The sequence below is a fragment of the Rhinatrema bivittatum genome, chromosome 3 (assembly GCF_901001135.1).
Source record: "Rhinatrema bivittatum chromosome 3, aRhiBiv1.1, whole genome shotgun sequence".
NCBI classification, from domain to species: domain Eukaryota; kingdom Metazoa; phylum Chordata; class Amphibia; order Gymnophiona; family Rhinatrematidae; genus Rhinatrema; species Rhinatrema bivittatum.
Window position 1 is genome coordinate 383,899,137 of NC_042617.1, and position 17,448 is coordinate 383,916,584.

Sequence of the window (17,448 nt, forward strand, 5' to 3'; positions counted from 1 at the left end):
GCCGCTCCGAAATCGGAGCGGCCTCGGAGGGAACTCTCTTTCGCCCTCCCCTCACCTTCCCCTCCCTTCCTCTACCTAACCCACCCCCCTGGCCCTATGTAAACCCCCCCTACCTTTGTCCACGGATTTACGCCTCCCGGAGGGAGAAGTAAATCCATGCGCGCCAGCGGCCCGCTGGCGCGCTGAGACGCAACCCAGGGGCGGTTCCGGAGGGTGCGGCCACGCCCCCGGACCGCCCCGGGCCGAAACCACGCCCCCGGGCCCGCCCCCGAAACGCTGCGTCCCGCCCCCAAAATGCCGCGTCGATCGGCCCCGCCCCCGACACGCCCCCGACAAAAAACCCCGGGACTTGCGCGAGTCCCAGGGCTCTGCGCGCACCGGCAGGCCTACGGAAAATAGGCGCGCTGGCACGCAAGGCCCTGCTCGCGTAAATCCGCCCGGATTTACGCGAGCAGGGCTTTTAAAATCCGCCCCTTAGGATTTAAAGAACTGCCCTCATACATAGGCTACAATCTTGCACATTACAGATGGGAAAAGCAACATAATTTGGCAATCAAAATGAAAGTTAAGCTTTACTTTTTGAGATTCTAACACTAAAAATTAGTGAGGCTTACATGGAAAGAGTTATTTGGCTTAACTTTGATGTCATCAATGATATACCTTAGATATGTTTTACTAGAAGACCATTACAATATTAGACATTTTACTTCTTTTATTGTGTGTGTCTGCAACTTAGTTTCAGTTCAGAAGAGGTAACATGAGCATGAGTGAAAAGTGAAACACTACATAAGAACATAAGAAGTTGCCATTTTGGGTCAGACCAAGGGTCCATCAAGCCTAGCATCTTGTTTCCAACAGTGGCCAATCCAGGTTACAAGTATCTGGCAAGTACCCAAAATATTAAGTAGATCCCATGCTGCTAAGGCTAATAATAGCAGTAGCTATTCTCGAAGGGGTAGGTTTTCAAAGGGTTATGGGCGTAACCCCAGAAAACCTACTCCTGCATGCGCTGAGCCTATTTTGCATAGGCTCGGCAGCACTCGCAAGCCCCGGGACGCGCGTTTGTCCTGGGGCTTTCAAAAATGAGTGGTCCGGGCCCGGGGGCATGGTGGCGGTCCGGGGGCGGTCCGGGGTGGTTCCGAGGCGGTCCCGCAAGTTATAAAATCTGGTGTACATTTGTGCACGCCAGGTAGCACGCACAAATGTACCCTGCGCATGTACAATTTTTAAAATCGGCCCCTAAGTCAACTTGATTAATGGACTTCTCCTCCAAGAACTTATCTAAACCTTTTTAAACCCAGCTACGCTAACTTCCCTAACCACATCCTCTGGCAACAAATTCTACTACAAGTTCAACCCTCTTCTAACAGCCTAGTGGTTACCTCTTTAAAGAAGATTTACAAAAGAAGAATCAATGATTGAACAAAATAACAGTGTAGAACCTAAGACGGTAACTTTAAAACAAGCATGCTTGAGCCTATACACTAAAATTTAAAATCATGCGTGCAAGTATGCACGAAGGATTTAAAATAAACCTACTACGTGTAATACCCCCCTGACTGCTTATATTGAAGGGCATTCCTTGGTCCAGACTGATGGGCTGGAGCCCCCTAGGGCAGACTCTTTCGGTCCTCATGTTTTTGGCGCCTGGTGCCTCCACTTGGGGAAGAAAGTGTTAGTGGGTGGGATTTCCCTCCCTTCACCACAGGAAACAAAAGGGACTGTGAACAAGGCTGGCAATATGTACAAATATATATATAGGTTTATTAGACTGTTCAAGTATATACATTTCTATATGACTATGTACATCACTAATAGGATGTCAAACCACACACACTTATCTACTGGTGGGTAATAGTCTCAGGCCACACAACTATATACATTTCTACAAGGTAGCAAGAACATTTAATATTTGGCAATTTGGGATTGTTGGCTCCCACAGTATACCACCAAATAGAATAGAAGGGACCTCTTGAGTTCCCGCTTAATCAAGTGTTATTATTCTCCTCCTTTTATTCCCAAGTCTCACCCATGTGAAAAGTTGCAACTGGGCTGGTAGGCAGTGTTGGCCTTTGGGGTCCAGTGTATCTAAACCGCTGCTATGTCCTTGGTGCCACTTCCGATCCTCTGAAAGGTCTGTGCCAATGCTGGGGTCCATGCCCTCCTTGGGACCTGACTCCACCTCCCAGTCTGTCGTTGAGTTTCACACCCTCCTGGGGGACCTAACTCTGCCTAATGAAATGCTGCTGGGGGTCCATGCCCTCCTGGGGGACCACTTGATCTGCCGTTGTTCAAGGGGACCCAGGGTCATTTTCTGATCTGCCGCTGGTGTCCATACCCTCCTGGAGAACCAATCAAACTGACATGGTCCATGCCCTCCTGGAGGACCACTCGATCTGCCGTTGCTCAAGGGGGCCTCGGGGTCACTTACAGATCTGCCACTGGTGTCCACTCCCTCCTGGGGGACCGTTCAATCTGGCACTTGGGTCCCCTTGCTCAAGGGGGACCCAGGGCCCCTTCACCTCTGGATACTTGCTGTCCTTTGATTCTTCTCTCTTGCTAGGAGGATTTTTCCTGGCTTGGATTTACAGCTCCACTGGACTCATGACTTAGTTAGCATTTAGTGATTCAGACCCGCCGCAGTCTCAGCATTCAGTGATTTAACTCTGCTAAGCTCATGGCCAGTCATTCACTGTTACCCAGTCTGGATGCGTCACTTTCTCTCAGCCAAAAGGCCAAGACCCAGGAAGGACTATGGCAAGCATATGTGTGCACACCCTTCCATCCTGCCTAGCCTTCTTTTTCTCTTGTCTGAGAACTGGTTACCTAAGGGTCTGACTCCCCTTGTTTGTCAGGGTGAGAATCTGTTTGCTTCCTAGGACTGTTTTTTTTTTAGTACATTTCTCTAATAAATCCTTCTTTCATTCAGAATTCTCCAATGTAGGACTTTTCCAGTCATAGTTCTGTAATTTAAGATTTTGCTATCCTTTGATTTAAAGTGATATTTCACTGCAAGTTACCAACAGAATTCAGGGGCTGTGTCATGCAAATCCCCCACCTGAAACTCTGACTCATCAATTCAATGGACATTGAAGCACCTTCACAGTAAGGGGTCTGGCCACCTTTTCAATCTCATTCTAGGTTTCCTGGGCTGGCAGCTCATGTTACATAGCTGCATTGTCTGCTTTTTTTCTCTGCTGCAGTTCACTTAAAAGTTATCATGCTCTTTACCCCCTCTCCCTTGGGGTGGGGGGGGGGTGGGGTTTACTCTCCCCCACTTAAATTTCTTGTTGTTCTTAACAAGAAGCCACTCTCTTGCATGCACCTCCCCTTTAAACTTAAGTCTCAAGGCACTTCTTCATTACTTTTGGGTAATAGGCTGTCACCTGTTTGTTTGCTACTGTCAGGGGAACATTCACTGGGTTTCCAGAGTTATCATAAGTGATCATTATTGTGGGCTTCATAGACCTACCTGTCCTTCTGGGCTTTCGGAGTGGCAGTGGAACCAATTCCTCGGCCACTGTAGCTTTTGTTTCTCTCTGGGGGTGAATCTGATCTGTGGCACCTCTTTCCCTTTCTTGTTCCAGGCTGTCCATCCCTCTCTTGCCCTCTGTACCACCCTTATTCCTATCATTACTGTGGAAGGCTTATTGGATTTCCCTCTCCTGGGCTTTCAACCCCAGGAACGTTCTTACTAAGTCCCCATCATGTGTCTGTTGGTTAGGGGTTTGGTCTCTCCAAAGTGGCTCCCAGGTGAAACTCATATGTCCCCCACCTAACTCTCCTTCTGAATTCTCATTATCATATCCACTATGTCTGTCTTCCAGTGGATACTGAGAGGTCCCTACTAGTTCCCGATGGGGATTCCTGTCAAACGTCCAATGAGGTTGGGTCTCAGGTCTTACTGTTCCCCTTCTTCTTGGTCAAGGTAGAGGGGGTTCAGCTATAGCTTGGAGTTCCTGTAGGGGAAATACCAACTGTCCAATGGGCAGAAGATGGTTTCTGTGTACTGTGTCCTGTTAAACATCTTGGCTGGGGGTCTCACTGGGGATGATAGGGAGAGGTGTGTGACTTCCTAACCCCAGCCATCTGCAACATCTCTTTAATGAGACTTGTTTCAAAATCCCTCCCCTGGTAAGAGTGTATCCATGCTGGGAGTCCATAGCTCACAATGAATTTCTCCCATAATACTCGGGCAACAGTCTCTGCTCTCTGGTCCTTGGTGGGATATGCCTGTGCATACCTGGTGAAATGGTCTATGACAACCAGAATATTTTCTTTATGCTAGGAGTCTATTTCTAAAGTCAAGAAGTCTATACACACCAAGTCCATAAGGCCTTGACTAGTAATGTTTACCATCTCTGCTCTGTGTGGTAGGGTCTTTCTTTTTATACAACTAGTATATTGTCTACAATGTTTTACAATGTCTTGTGCTTGTTTAGGCAAATAGAACCTGTCCCTCACAAGTTATAGGACCCTCTCTATCCCCATATGCCCCATATCATCATGGAAAAACTGTAGCACAGTTCTGTGGACTTTTTGTGCTAAACACAGTGGTTTGGGATGACCTGAATTGGTATCTTTCCTTTCTCTGTATAGTACCTGATTCTGCACAAATAAACAATCCCACTCTCTGATTAGCAACTGAGTGTCTGGGGGGGCTCTGATGGACTGCGTGTGTCCCCAGATTTCTCTCCTTCACCCTGAGCACATCAGTCTGTTGTGCTTGTCAAATGTGCTGCAAAGTCAATTTTGGCCTGTTAGTGGAGCCCAGAGAGACAACATCACAGTAGGCAAATTCTATTGGGAGGGATCCCCAATCTCTCTGCAGCACGACATAAGGTCTCAGTATTACCTTCACTCCCATTCCCCACCTAGTTATACACTGCTACCACTCCAGTCTCTGATAAACTGTACCAATCCCCCTGGGTAGTGTCACTCCTGTGGGGCCACCGGGGCAGTGCATCCACATCCCTGTTTGCAGTTCCAAGTTGGTACTGCAAACTCAATATGTAAAGGAACAGTGCTGCCAACCACTGGTGGCCAGTTGCATCCAATTTTGCAGTTGTTAAAACATAAATCAGTGGATTATTGTCTGTTTTCACCTTAAACTCTGCACAGCCTCCACTCTGCTCACTGTGGCCACTCTGATCCCTGGGGGTAACTGGACAGGATAGTTAGACTCATTTTTCAGTCTAACAAACACTTTCTGTGTTCGTTCCCCCCATCTAGAGTTAGTACACCATTCTGCACCAGTACCCTGCAGGCAATCAGTCCTCTGCTAGAGCCTCAATATTCACTGTGCTGTGTGAAAAGGTGGTATCGATTGTCAAGAGGTTTTGCTCCTTTGCCATATCTCCCCCACTAAATCCAGCACCTCACTTCTGTGCAGCCCCCTACAAAGTATGCTTGTAACATCATTACATCTGGGGAGGGATGCCAATCTCAGCTGCTTGTGGCCTCTTGGCATGCCTGTACCAATTGGCCAACATGTGCAAATAGGTACCTAATAGTACAGGGATGTGGGTTCCAAACTGGGAATGTGGACACAGCAGTATCAACACTTCTAGCTGCTGAGCTCCCCCAGTAAGGTGTTGAGGAAACTCCACTGTCACCACTATATAGCCCTCATAGGAACAACTATGTTTATTTATGCCTCTCAGTTCCAGTCCCTGCAATGGTTGGAGTGGGATGTGTGACAACCCAGCATCATAGAAGTTCTGGTATACAAGGGAGACTTGGGACCCACTATCCAATAAAGCCTGGGTGGCCACATCTTCAATTTGGTGTGGGAGAATTGTTTTCGGTCCCACTAACCCCTTTGGCATAGGGCCTCCTGCCCAATTGCATGGGTTATGGGAGATGAAGCGCTATCAACATATAGGGCTCCTGTGTGCTCTCCCTCTCTGGATTCTCCATGGCTCCTCTGATTTTCAGAGGTCCCCACCCCTCCCCATGTGGCCAGGGGAACCTACCTTCTCTCTTATAGTGCCATGACGTCCCACACCTGTGACACACACCAGAATGCTTAGTGTTTCTTCCTGATGCAAGTGCATTATTTCTGTACTGCCTGGGCAGTTCTCCCCCCCCCTCCAGTTCCTCTGGAATGGAGTAGCCCTCATTGGAGAGTTGAGTCTGATATGAAGGGCCTCCAACCTTGACTCCAACTCATTGATTCTAGCCTGGTATTCCTTTTCTGAGATTGAAGTAGGTTCATGGTGCCCTCCCCCACTCCTTTGTTCCTATGGATTCTGAACTATAGCAGGGGTTTTTGGATGATACTGGAGAGTCTTAACCTCTAGTACTATTCTCCCTTCCAATGTGAGGTGAGGTCCCTCTCTGTTGGAGTGACTTAGAGAGCTCCTCATAGCCTCTCGGTCTTCCTCATTCCTGAAGCCCCTCATTACAATAGCAAAGGGAGGAGGGTCCCTTCACTTTTTTGCTAACCCAATTTTGATCACAGTCACATCTGAATATATGCCTCCCCCCTGATTATCTGTTCAATTTGAGCCCCATCCATGTCTTGTGCCTCGATTGCTCCCTTCCTCACAGCTTTAAGTAGGACACGCTCTAGACAGGATGCTTATTGAGAAAGCTTTTCCCCAGGCCTCTTCATGGTAGTTTTGAAGTGGATAAAGCAATCCTCTTAGTACAGAAAACAACCATACATGCATTCTAAAATGTTCAAGCAATCCTTGGCAGTAGCATCAGACTTGGAAAGAGTTAGAGACATTACTGTATCAAGGGCAGGGCACGCAAACCCGCTACTGTGTTCTTCTTTTTCTCCAAATCAGTGCATTGCCATTCTTGTAGTATCTGAAAGGCCAAGACCATCCAGTGGTCAAATTCCTACTCTCTTGGTGGGGTGGGCTCAACTCCTGAGAATACTCTCAACCTCTTGTTTAGGCTGGTATCATAATGGGGCTGTAGACACTTCTCTAGTATCTTCCTTATAGTACCAATCAGTGTGTCAGGGGAATAGGCTAGCTGTCCCACCTGGGGTAGAATTCCTGCTACATCCGGCAGAGTTTTTCCCTCTCTTCTTAACAGAGCCTATATTTTTTCTTGCCAACCACCAGGAGGCTGGTATAGAATATCCACCCTCCCATTGGGGTTAAGGGGAACAGACACTTTACTCCCCATAGTGACTAAGGGGACAGATACCTCTTCTCCCAGCAAAACTGTAAGGGGTGGTTTGTGAGGACTTAAATCCATAGAGCAAGTACAGAAACCTTTCACATTCCCCTGTGCATCATCATAAAATCTCCCCCTAACCTTTACTTGCTCCAACACCTGAGATCTTCTGAGGCCTGCTCAATGGCAGCGGACTCCATGTTCTTGGGGACACCATTCACCAATATTGCCCATGACAAGTTAACCCTTTCACCTCTACACCAATTTTTCAACACCAATACATCCATAGCATCTATTTTTCCCCAATCTGCGAGTCCTGTTCACAGTAAGAAAAATCAAAATTAATCAAATTGATTCCAGAACACACTCTTGACTGCTTAACTTGTGGGGCATTCCTGGGTCCGGAACTGACCTGGCGGGAATCCCCCCTAGGGCAGACTCCATCAGTCCTCATGTTCTTGGTGCTTGGTGCCTCCACCTGGGGAAGTAGGTGTTAGTGGGAGGGATTTCCCTCCCTTCACCCCAGGAAACAAATGGGACTGTGAACAAGACTGGCAGTATTTATAAATATATATAGATTTATTAGACTATATAAGTATATGCATTTTTACATGACTATGTACATCACTAATAGGATGTCAAACTGCACACTTATCTACTTGTGGTTAATAGTCTCAGGCCACACAACTATATACGTTTCTATAAGATAGCAAGAACATTTAATATTTGGCAATTTGGGGATGTTTGCCCCCACAGTATACCACCATATAGAATAGAAATGACCTCTTGAGTTCCTGCTTAATCAAGTATCATTATTATCCTTCCCCTTTTTTCCCAAGTCTCACCCATGTGAAAAGATGCAACTGGTGGGAAGTATTGGCCTGTGGGGCCCATTGTATCTAAACTGCTGCCTTCTTCTTGGTGCCACTTCCTTTCCACTGAAAGGTCCATGCCAACACTGGGGTACACACCCTTCTGGGGACCTGATTCCACCTCCTGGTCTGTAGCTGGGGTCCACACCCTCCTGGGGAACCCATCTCTGCTTCCTGGAATGCTGCTGGTGTACATACCTTCCTGGGGACCCCAACTGCACCTCAAGATGTGCCTCTGGGGTCCCTTCTTCCTAGGGGGGACCATTTGATCAGCTGCTAGGGTCCATGCCCTCCCGGGGGACCGCTCAATATGCTGCTGGGGTCCACGTCCTCCTGGGGGACCAGTCTATATGCTGCTGGGGTCCCCTTGCTCAAGGGGGATCCAGGGTCACTTCCCATTCTGCTGCTGTGGTCCCTTTCCTCCTGAGGGACTGCTCGATCTGCCGCTGGGTCCCTTTCCTTCTCAGGTACCGCTCCACCTCTGGATCAGCCACTGTCCTTTGGTTCTTCTCCATTGTTAGAAGGGTTTTTCCTGGCTTGGGTTTACAGCTCCACTGCATTAATGACTTGGTTATTGTTCAGTGAATCAGGCCCTCTAAAATCTCAGCTTTCAGTGATTTTAGCTCTGCTAAGCTCATGGCCAGTCATTTGCTGTTACCCAGCCTGAATGGGTCACCTTCTCTCAGCCAAAAGGCCAAGATTCAGGCAGGACCATGGAAACAGAATGGGTGCACACCCTTCCATCCTGCCTGGCCTTCTTTTTCTTTTGTCTGAGAACTAGTTACTCAAGAATCTGACTCCACTTATTAGTCAGGATGAGAATCTGTTTTGCTTCCTAGGCCAGCTTTTTCTGAATATTTCTCTCTTAAATCCCTCTCTCATTCAGAATTCTACAATGTAGGACTTTTCCAATCATAGAACTGTAATTTAAGATTTTGCTATCCTTTGATTTAAAGTGACATTTCACTGCAAGTTATCCACAGTATTCCAGGTAACTGTGACATGCGAATCCTCTACCTGAGTCTTTGACTCATCTGTTCTATGGTCTTTTAAGCACCTTCATGGTAAGGGGTTTGGCCACCTTTTCAACCTAATTCTAGGTTTCCTTTGCTGGCGGCTCATGTTACATAGCTGCATTGTCCTCTTTTTTTCTCTGCTGCAGTCCACTTAAATGGTAACTTGCTATTTACCCTCTCTTCCTTGGGAGGGGGGTTCATGCATGCATGTGTACTTCTAATTTTAAGCGGTTACTCGAGCATACGTAAAACGCAGATCTTCCTTAAGAATTTGTCGGCTTTAATGCACTCAGGAAAGCGGATTTTAAAACATGCTCATGTGAAGGCCATTCCCAGTTTTACCCCCAGTTTGCCCATTCATCTCAATGTCATTCGGACCCCTCTGGTTCGTCATCCTGCACTCCCCCCAGTTGACCCAGACTCCTCTCCCATTTGATCTAGGTCTAAACAGAGATTTATGAAGATTTGCAGCTTATCAGCAGCAGAAGTAAACATATGTAACTAATAGCGTGTTGCATGCTGTGGCGGCCACTTTTAAAATATGGAGTTATGCACATACAGGTAGATTTTTAAAACCCTATGCAAAGCCAAGCTGGAGATACACATGTGACTTGGAAGTGTGCGGGCCATGCGGATTTTAAAAGGCCCACAGCCATATGCGTATTTATTTATTTATTTATTTATTTATTTATTTATTTAAAGTCTCTTCTATACCGATAGCCGTTCGCACATCGTATCGGTTCACAAAAAACAAAAACTTTTGGGCAGAGCCCTTACAAGTAACCAAAAAATACAATTAACAGGAAGAGTGGATAATACTGAAAGGCATAACAAAATTAATACTTATTGAATAAATACAACAACTATAACATAATAACAATGTACAAGAATCAGCAGTCATAAAGCATTCTACTTCTGCGTATCTCCTGGTACGTGCATTAACATTTTTTGGAAAAAGGGGTGGGGCATGGGTGTGCTTTGGGTGGGACGTGGGTGGGCTGGGACTGCAGCATGAATTCAGTTATGTGCACAAGCACGCGCCTGGATCCCACAAACGCATAACTTGCTTCTGCTATGGACTGCGTGTAAGCAGTGCAATAAAAAATATAGGGGAGTCAACGGGGATTTAGGGGTCGGGTCTAGTAGGGTAAAAGGGAGGCAAGTTAGGTAGGGGGTTTAGGGAGTCCACTGAGTTACTGGGGTGAACTGGGAAATAGGCCTAATGTATCAGCATACATACCTACTCAAATTCCTCCCCTTACGTGCTCGCGATGGCATTAGTGCGCACATGCATGTGTCAATATAAAATCGTGAGTGCGGGTAACTTGATTTTATAACATGCGCACATAAACGCACATATGTTATAAAACTGATGCAACCATGACCGTGCATGTGCCTCAGTTTGAAAGTTACTGCCATAACTTTTAGCCCTGTCTTGGAACACCCATGCTCCGCCCCCAACTCTGCTCCTTTTCCACCCCTTTGTTTTTGCTTGAGTACATGTATATATGTGAATAATCAGCGGCTTTTAAAATATGTGTCATTCACGCTCGGTCCACATATCCGCATATATGGGCCTTTCAGCGCTAGCAACATTTATAAAAATTTGCCCCTTGATTCTAAATCGCTTACAATGGAAGACAAAGAGGCATATGTACTAAGGTGTAGAAAACTCTTCCAAAGAGATGTCACACACTGCATTACGAAAGTGTGTGTGCTTTTTGCAGTATTATGCACTATTTTGCCATTTAGTGTGCAAAATGCAACATTTTCCACATTTGCAACAATAAGTGTAATTTCATGCATACTCCACTGCACATGAAATTTTATTCAAATTCAAATTAATGAACTGGTGTAATGCAATGTAAAGTAGTTAATTAAATTATGAAGTTCTTGAAAACCTGGGCATGGCAAAGGCTTTACAGGATGGTTTTTTGCAAAAAGAGAGGTGGCAGGTTATCTTATCTGCAAATATTTCACTAGCGATTTTGTGTAAAATTTTGCAACAGAGCATATCTGTATGCAAAGCTAAATTTTGCAGTAAAGTGCAATCTCCCATGAGAAACCCTATGGATTTGCACATTAGCCTAAATGTTTGCAAATTAAAATTAGAAGGTAGTTTCTGGAAAATGTCTAATGGTTACTATTTCTCTTTACAGAGTGCTCAGGGGGCTTGGATATAAAAGCTGATGTTGTACTTTTAGTGGATGGTTCCTATAGCATCGGCATTGCCAATTTTGCTAAAGTGCGAGCATTCTTGGAAGTATTGGTTAAAAGCTTTGACATTTCACCGAAAAAAGTGCAAATAAGTCTTGTCCAGTACAGCAGAGATCCCTACACAGAGTTTACCTTGAACAAATATGATAAAATTGATGATATTATCCAAGCCATTAACACCTTCCCCTACAGAGGTGGATCAACTAACACGGGCAAAGCCATGACCTATGTAAGAGAAAAAGTATTTGTTGAAAGCAGAGGAGCAAGACCAGATGTCCCAAGAGTTATGATTCTTATTACGGATGGGAAATCATCTGATGCCTTTAAAGACCCAGCCCTCAAATTGCGGAAGTCAGATGTGGAAATATTTGCAGTGGGCGTTAAGGACGCAGTGCGTACTGAACTGGAAGCAATTGCATCTCCCCCAGAAGAAACCCATGTGTACACTGTAGAAGATTTCGATGCTTTCCAGAGGATATCATTTGAACTTACACAGTCCATTTGCCTTAGAATAGAACAGGAGTTGGAGGTCATAAAACAGAAATGTAAGTATTATGGTGAAACAGAAAACAAAATAAATGGAACGCTTGACATCATCCAGTGCATAGCTGAATAATTTTTCTATTACAATGTGTGACTGACTAATGTGAAAGTCAAAAGGTCAAAGCACTTCTGAACAGTCTAACCAGTAGTGGTGTTTGCATTTTAAGAAGTTAGTTTTTCTGTGTCTTTTCAAAATCTGTATGTTTGTAATCGTTTACTTTTATAATTTAGTATACTTCAGTAGTTCTGGTAGACTGACTAGATTTGAAAAAGAGTACAACATGATTAGACTTTGTTATATGCCTTTTTACTCTTCCAAATCACAGCATATCACGTAACTAGGGGCCTGGTCTACCAAGCCCTTTTTCCTTTCATATTTGGAAAACAGGCCCTCAAATTGATCTGTGGTAAGACAGTGGAAGAATACTGGGGTCTATTTTCAAAACCATTTTTTCATAGGCATAGAATAGGAGTATAGCCTAGTGTTTAGAGCAGTGGCCTGAGAACCAGGGAAGCCAGGGTTTAAATCCCACTGGCATTCCTTGTGACCTTGGGCAAGAAGGTTCATCCTCCATTGCCTCAGGTACAAACTTAGGGATGTATTTACTAAGGGGGTTTCTCCTATTTTGAGGCCAATATTCAGTCGGCTGTTTGGTGGACAAGTTATCCGGCTAAAGTTAGCCAGATATTTTGTCCTGAATATTCATTGGGGAAAACGTCCCACTGAATATCCCTGATTAAAGTTATCCGACTAATCACAGCTGGATAACTGATTATGTATATTCAGCTACTGTTAGCCCCGGATTGCAGTAGGAGGCTACTGCGATCCGGGGAGAATTACTTCAAATTATGGCATAGGGGGTGTGGCATAGAAGGGGAACGGGTTGGGGTGGGCTCTGGAGACAACAAGATGTTAAATAAAAGGGGAAAATGGAGCAGGGGTGTGGGAGAGGGATCTCTCGGCCCAAATAATTGTTTTCTAAAACAATGAAATGGGCTTTTTTGGAGAGGGAGCGTCAAGTTTGGCTCCATAGAGCCTTTGGAACTTGGGTGAGAGGGAGCCGGGGGACAGGTTTGGGCCTATAGGCCCACAGTGTTTTTTTGGGTTTTTTTTTCAAACAGGAACGTAACTTAACCGGCTATATTCTTTTGAATATAGCTAGTTAAGTATAAGGTTGTCTGGCTACACAAGGCTGGACAACTTTAGACCTGCTACATTGAAAATTGCTAAATTAGCAGTTACATGTACACGTGTAAATCTTTTATTACCCCCATAATGTCTCTTTGACTTTCTTGCTCTCCATAGTATTATTAATCATGTAAGCTGGAATAGCAAAGGACGAGTGCTTTTTCAACTCTGAAAGTTTATTTTCTTTTAAAACTGGTCGAAAGGTCGACTTACCAGGCTCATTTGCCTTGGAACATAGATTGAGTTCCAGTAGGATGTGTTCACTGTATTTAAGAAATGCTGTTCTGTCAGCTGGAAGAGAAGGGGCAGGGGGCAGAAGAGAGAAAAAAAGAGAAGAGAAAGGAGAAGGATGAAGGAGAAATAAGAGGACAGGGGATGAAAGAAAGGGAAGAAGTGCCTTTGGGGCCGTGCATTGCATTCCTTGCAGCTGGATCCATGCCAGTCACACTCCAGCACGGAGCATGCCACTTTCATCAGAAAGCATGATAAATAGTATTATACCATCCCGGCAACTAGATTTCTCAATTTGCTCATGTATAATGATTTACGTAATTACAATTAGCTAAACTGAAGCACAGTTAGATAAAGTAATTGAAGGTGGTCTGGTTTTAGGATCACAACAATCACAATTCAAAAGGACATAATTCTAGTTGAGAATTTGTCAGGATTTTTTTTTTTTAAATTGGATTATGATCCAAAATCAGATATCCACCTATCACTAACATCCAATCGCAGTTCAGGATTTTAAACGGTCTAGCTCTGCACCCTTTTTTTAGCTCTGCACCCTTTTGAAAATACCCAGACAGAGCCTTGCTGCTTTCCATCTTGCTTTTCATAAGGTCAGAGAATACCAGTGGGGAAAAAACGAATTGGAGCTTATGAATCTTAGGAGGTCTCCAGAGTCATAGGTCATGGATTTAACCATAAGGCCTGGAGGCTCACTTTATCTTTATCGCAAGAGTCAGGACAGTTTGTGCATAGCTGTATGTAGGCCCTCTGCTTGTACTTCCATTTAAGTGTCATCTTAAGATTCCTGTGATTAGTGATGGACCTTGGTTTGAAAAGATGTGTTCAGTGAAATGACCTTCTGGAACTCAAGTTTATTGCGTGATAAATGATGCGTTTCAGCCACAGCACTTTCCTAGCAGGTTCGTTAAAGAAAGAACTACCCTGGTGGTGGTCACTGAAAAGGGGATGCAATAGTCTGCAAGAAGGATTCCAGCATCCAGTGAAAAAATACCACTCTAGTGATCCAGATACAGTGCTGTTTTCATAAAAGTTTTGTTTTATATACTATTGAGAAGATGGTAGCTGGAATGCACACTTTATTTTTTTTTCTGGGCTGCTATACCTTCTGTTAAGAAGAGCAAACGTTTTTAAAAGAAAATGCTGACATCCAACAAAATGCAGACTTAATTATCAGATTATGAGCAGCCATTCAATGTTAAATGTTGGAATTTTGTTTCCTTCCTAAGTGTGGATTTCAGTAGAGTTTAGAAATCAATTTTTCTAGTGCCCGATAGTAATGGATCTTGCTTATTTGGAACATTTGTTTTCCACATAGCTTTGACCCCTGCAAGAGATCTGAACTTTTCTGAAGTGACTTCAAACAGCTTCCGAGTGACCTGGTCTCCAGCTGCCGAGGATGCTTTGTCTTATCTTGTTAAGTACAAGGTGGCTGTTGGTGGTGAGGAGGTTATTGTTTCAGTACCAGCTCCAACTACTACTACAGTTCTTACTAATTTACTCCCAGAAACTACGTATCAAGTTGCTGTGCTGGCAGAGTATAAGGAAGGAGAAAGTCCTCCTTTGGAAGGAGAAGAAACTACATTGGAAGGTAATAGCATATTGTTTGTGTTTTTTTTTTCTCTGAAAGGCAAACATTTTGTACCAGATTTATCAAAATATCTTGGTTCAGAGTTGACAAAGAGGAAGGTTTCCTTGTCATTCTGTTGTGGGTGAGGAGAGTAGTAGGAGTAGGTAACTCTAGTTCTGGAGTACCACATACAGGGCTGGTTTTGAGGATATCCACAATTAATATGTATGAGGTATATGTGCATGCACTGCCTCCATTGTATGCAAATATATCTCATGCATATTCATTGTGGATATCCTGAAAACCAGATATATTTCTTGCATTCCAGGACCAGAGTTCCTATCCCGGAGCAGAGGAACCACAGAAAATGAGAATGGATTCTCTAGCTGAGAGAAAGTCTAACCAGATTCCTTAAAGGTGAATTTTAAAAGCCCTACATGTGCCAAAGCCAGGAGATACGTGACTGTTTCAGGCCAGCACACACCACACGTAATTTAAGAAGTGCGCGAGGTTGCATGTATCTCCCGGTATGCACACAAATCAAAAAAATAAAAAGGGTTGGGATGTGGGCACAGTCTAGGCGGAGCATGGGTGGGGCCTGGGTGTTTCAGGAAGTTGCTTTGAAATGTGCGTGTAAGTATTTGGTGTCCCTACTACCTAACTTTACTTCTGAAGTGGATGGCGTGTAAATATTAAAATTAAAAAGCCTAGGTGAGTTAGCAGGGTTTTACAGGTCGGGGGTAAAAGGAAAGCTAAATAACAAGGGGGGTTAGGAAATCCGAACTGTTAACTGGGTGAATTGAGAGCGAACTGGGAAAATGGGCTATTCCGTTAGCGTGCATTGTTTTTAAAATCCCCGCACTTATGCGGTAAAGCCAGTATTTGCGTGACATGCGCGCGTCCATAGAGAATTGTGTGCACATGTATGTGAATACAGCCCATTTTATACAATGCGTGCGTATGTTATAAATTGGCCGCGCCCATTCGCGTGAGCTGGCTTATACGCACACATGCACACCCGCGCGGCTCTTTAAATGAGTTCTTTGCTGACATAATTTTTGTAAGGGTTGGCTCTTCGAATCAAAGAGCAAGAATTTGCAGTTTTCGTCCTTCTTCAGAAACAGCCATGTCCTTATGTCACAGAAGTAGGAAAATGTTCCCAACACTTAATAAGCTTGACTTAGCTGCTCCTTAATGGTTTCTTCCTCACAACCAAACAATCTATTGACTTACAATAAAACTAACATGTTAGCTCTAGCATTATAGTGTGAGGTGAGGAAGCAGGTTCTCCACATTTTGGCTAGATTAATTCTCTTGGCTAACTCTTCATTAGTTTTCTTCCATAAACGAGAAGGTAAATCAATGAAATGCGTAGTTAGTACTGGCTGCATTAGGCATGGAGATCCTTGCTGCATATCACGTAGAGTTTGAGACCCATTCCTGTATCATACTTCATTTGATTATTTCCTCAACCAAGGAAAAAGGGGGAGTCAAACCCAATGTTTTTCCTGTTTGATCAAGCGTTTCTTGTATGTTAGTAAAAGAGTGCTGACCAGTATGTAGCACTATAAGCAAAACTATGATCAGGAGTCAAAGAGTTTCAGGTGCCTCTAATTTGTTGCCTGGTGCCTAGACAGGATCAGGCACAAGAGGAGCCACAACCGGCCTGGGTCTGAAAGTAGATGCTGCTGTGGCCAGCCTAGGCCTTGACCCAAGAAGAAATACCTCTGATAGGTTGGGATGTCTTCACTTTAGAGCTTGTCAAGATGGTGGCAGGAAGTAGACGCTGAAAAGATCGCGGCTGAAAGATTTCTAGATTTCCTTGAGAAATGCCTCCAAAAAGGAAAGGTGAGGGTATATCCATCTGAAATAATACCCTCGCTGATTCAGCAAGAAATCTTTCGGTATCTACTTTCACCTGCAACTCCAGGAACCGAAGATACCGCTGGACGCAGAGACCTGGGAGAGTCTCTGGTTCCTTGTGAGGAGGTTTCCCTGAGCCCAGATCTGAGGAGGCCACCGGAGCGAAGGGGCGATGAAAGTGACGCGACGATTGACCCGGGGAATTGCACTGCTTCCGGGGTCACTCGCGGAGCTGAAGGGGGAGCTGGATCGGAGATGCCGGAGAAGACACCGCCTTCGACCCCAGAGGGGATTCCCGTGATGCAAGAAGCCCGGGACCCGGGAGAGCTACAGCAGCTAATTCATCTTACCGAAGGCACGGCTGTGACGACCCCAGATACTGCTGGAGCAGGAGTGGGAGAGACCAGTGTCGGCATCGGATTCAGAGGTGACCCCCCCCGCCCCTCAGTGGTGACCTTAGAAGGTATCTGGGATTTAGTAATGGGATTTAGATCTGAAATGAAAGCTGTTTGCACAGAACTAAGCCAAGCTTCTTCCAAGCAACATCAGGAATTAAAAGTCTTAGAAGGGAAACTAACTGAGACTAATTGCAGGATAACCCAATTGGAAAAAAAAGAAGAAAAAACTCTGGAATTTAAAGCTGTAGTAGCCAAGGACCGACTGAAGTTAGAGAAGCGTATGGAGACTCTGGAGAATAATTCTAAAAGTTTAAATTTAAGATTTTTAAATTTTCCTCGTATTGTAGGGGAGTCACCATACACCACTTTGAAAAAGTTCATGGTAGGGATACTAGGTTTC

The 17,448-nt window shown here is 44.7% G+C and overlaps 1 protein-coding gene across 3 annotated transcripts in view; it reads left to right on the forward strand.

The window, feature by feature from the left end:
- Positions 1–17,448, forward strand: part of COL12A1 (collagen type XII alpha 1 chain) — a 359,822-nt gene that overhangs the window by 115,965 nt on the left and 226,409 nt on the right. For 2 of the 3 annotated variants that reach the window (XM_029595614.1, XM_029595613.1), the window contains 2 exons: positions 11,182–11,784; positions 14,536–14,808. The exons of the other annotated variant lie outside the window; for it this stretch is intronic. In XM_029595614.1, coding sequence (XP_029451474.1) covers positions 11,182–11,784; positions 14,536–14,808 — 876 coding nt within the window. The remainder of the gene's footprint in view (positions 1–11,181; positions 11,785–14,535; positions 14,809–17,448) is intronic. 3 annotated transcript variants of the gene reach the window in all.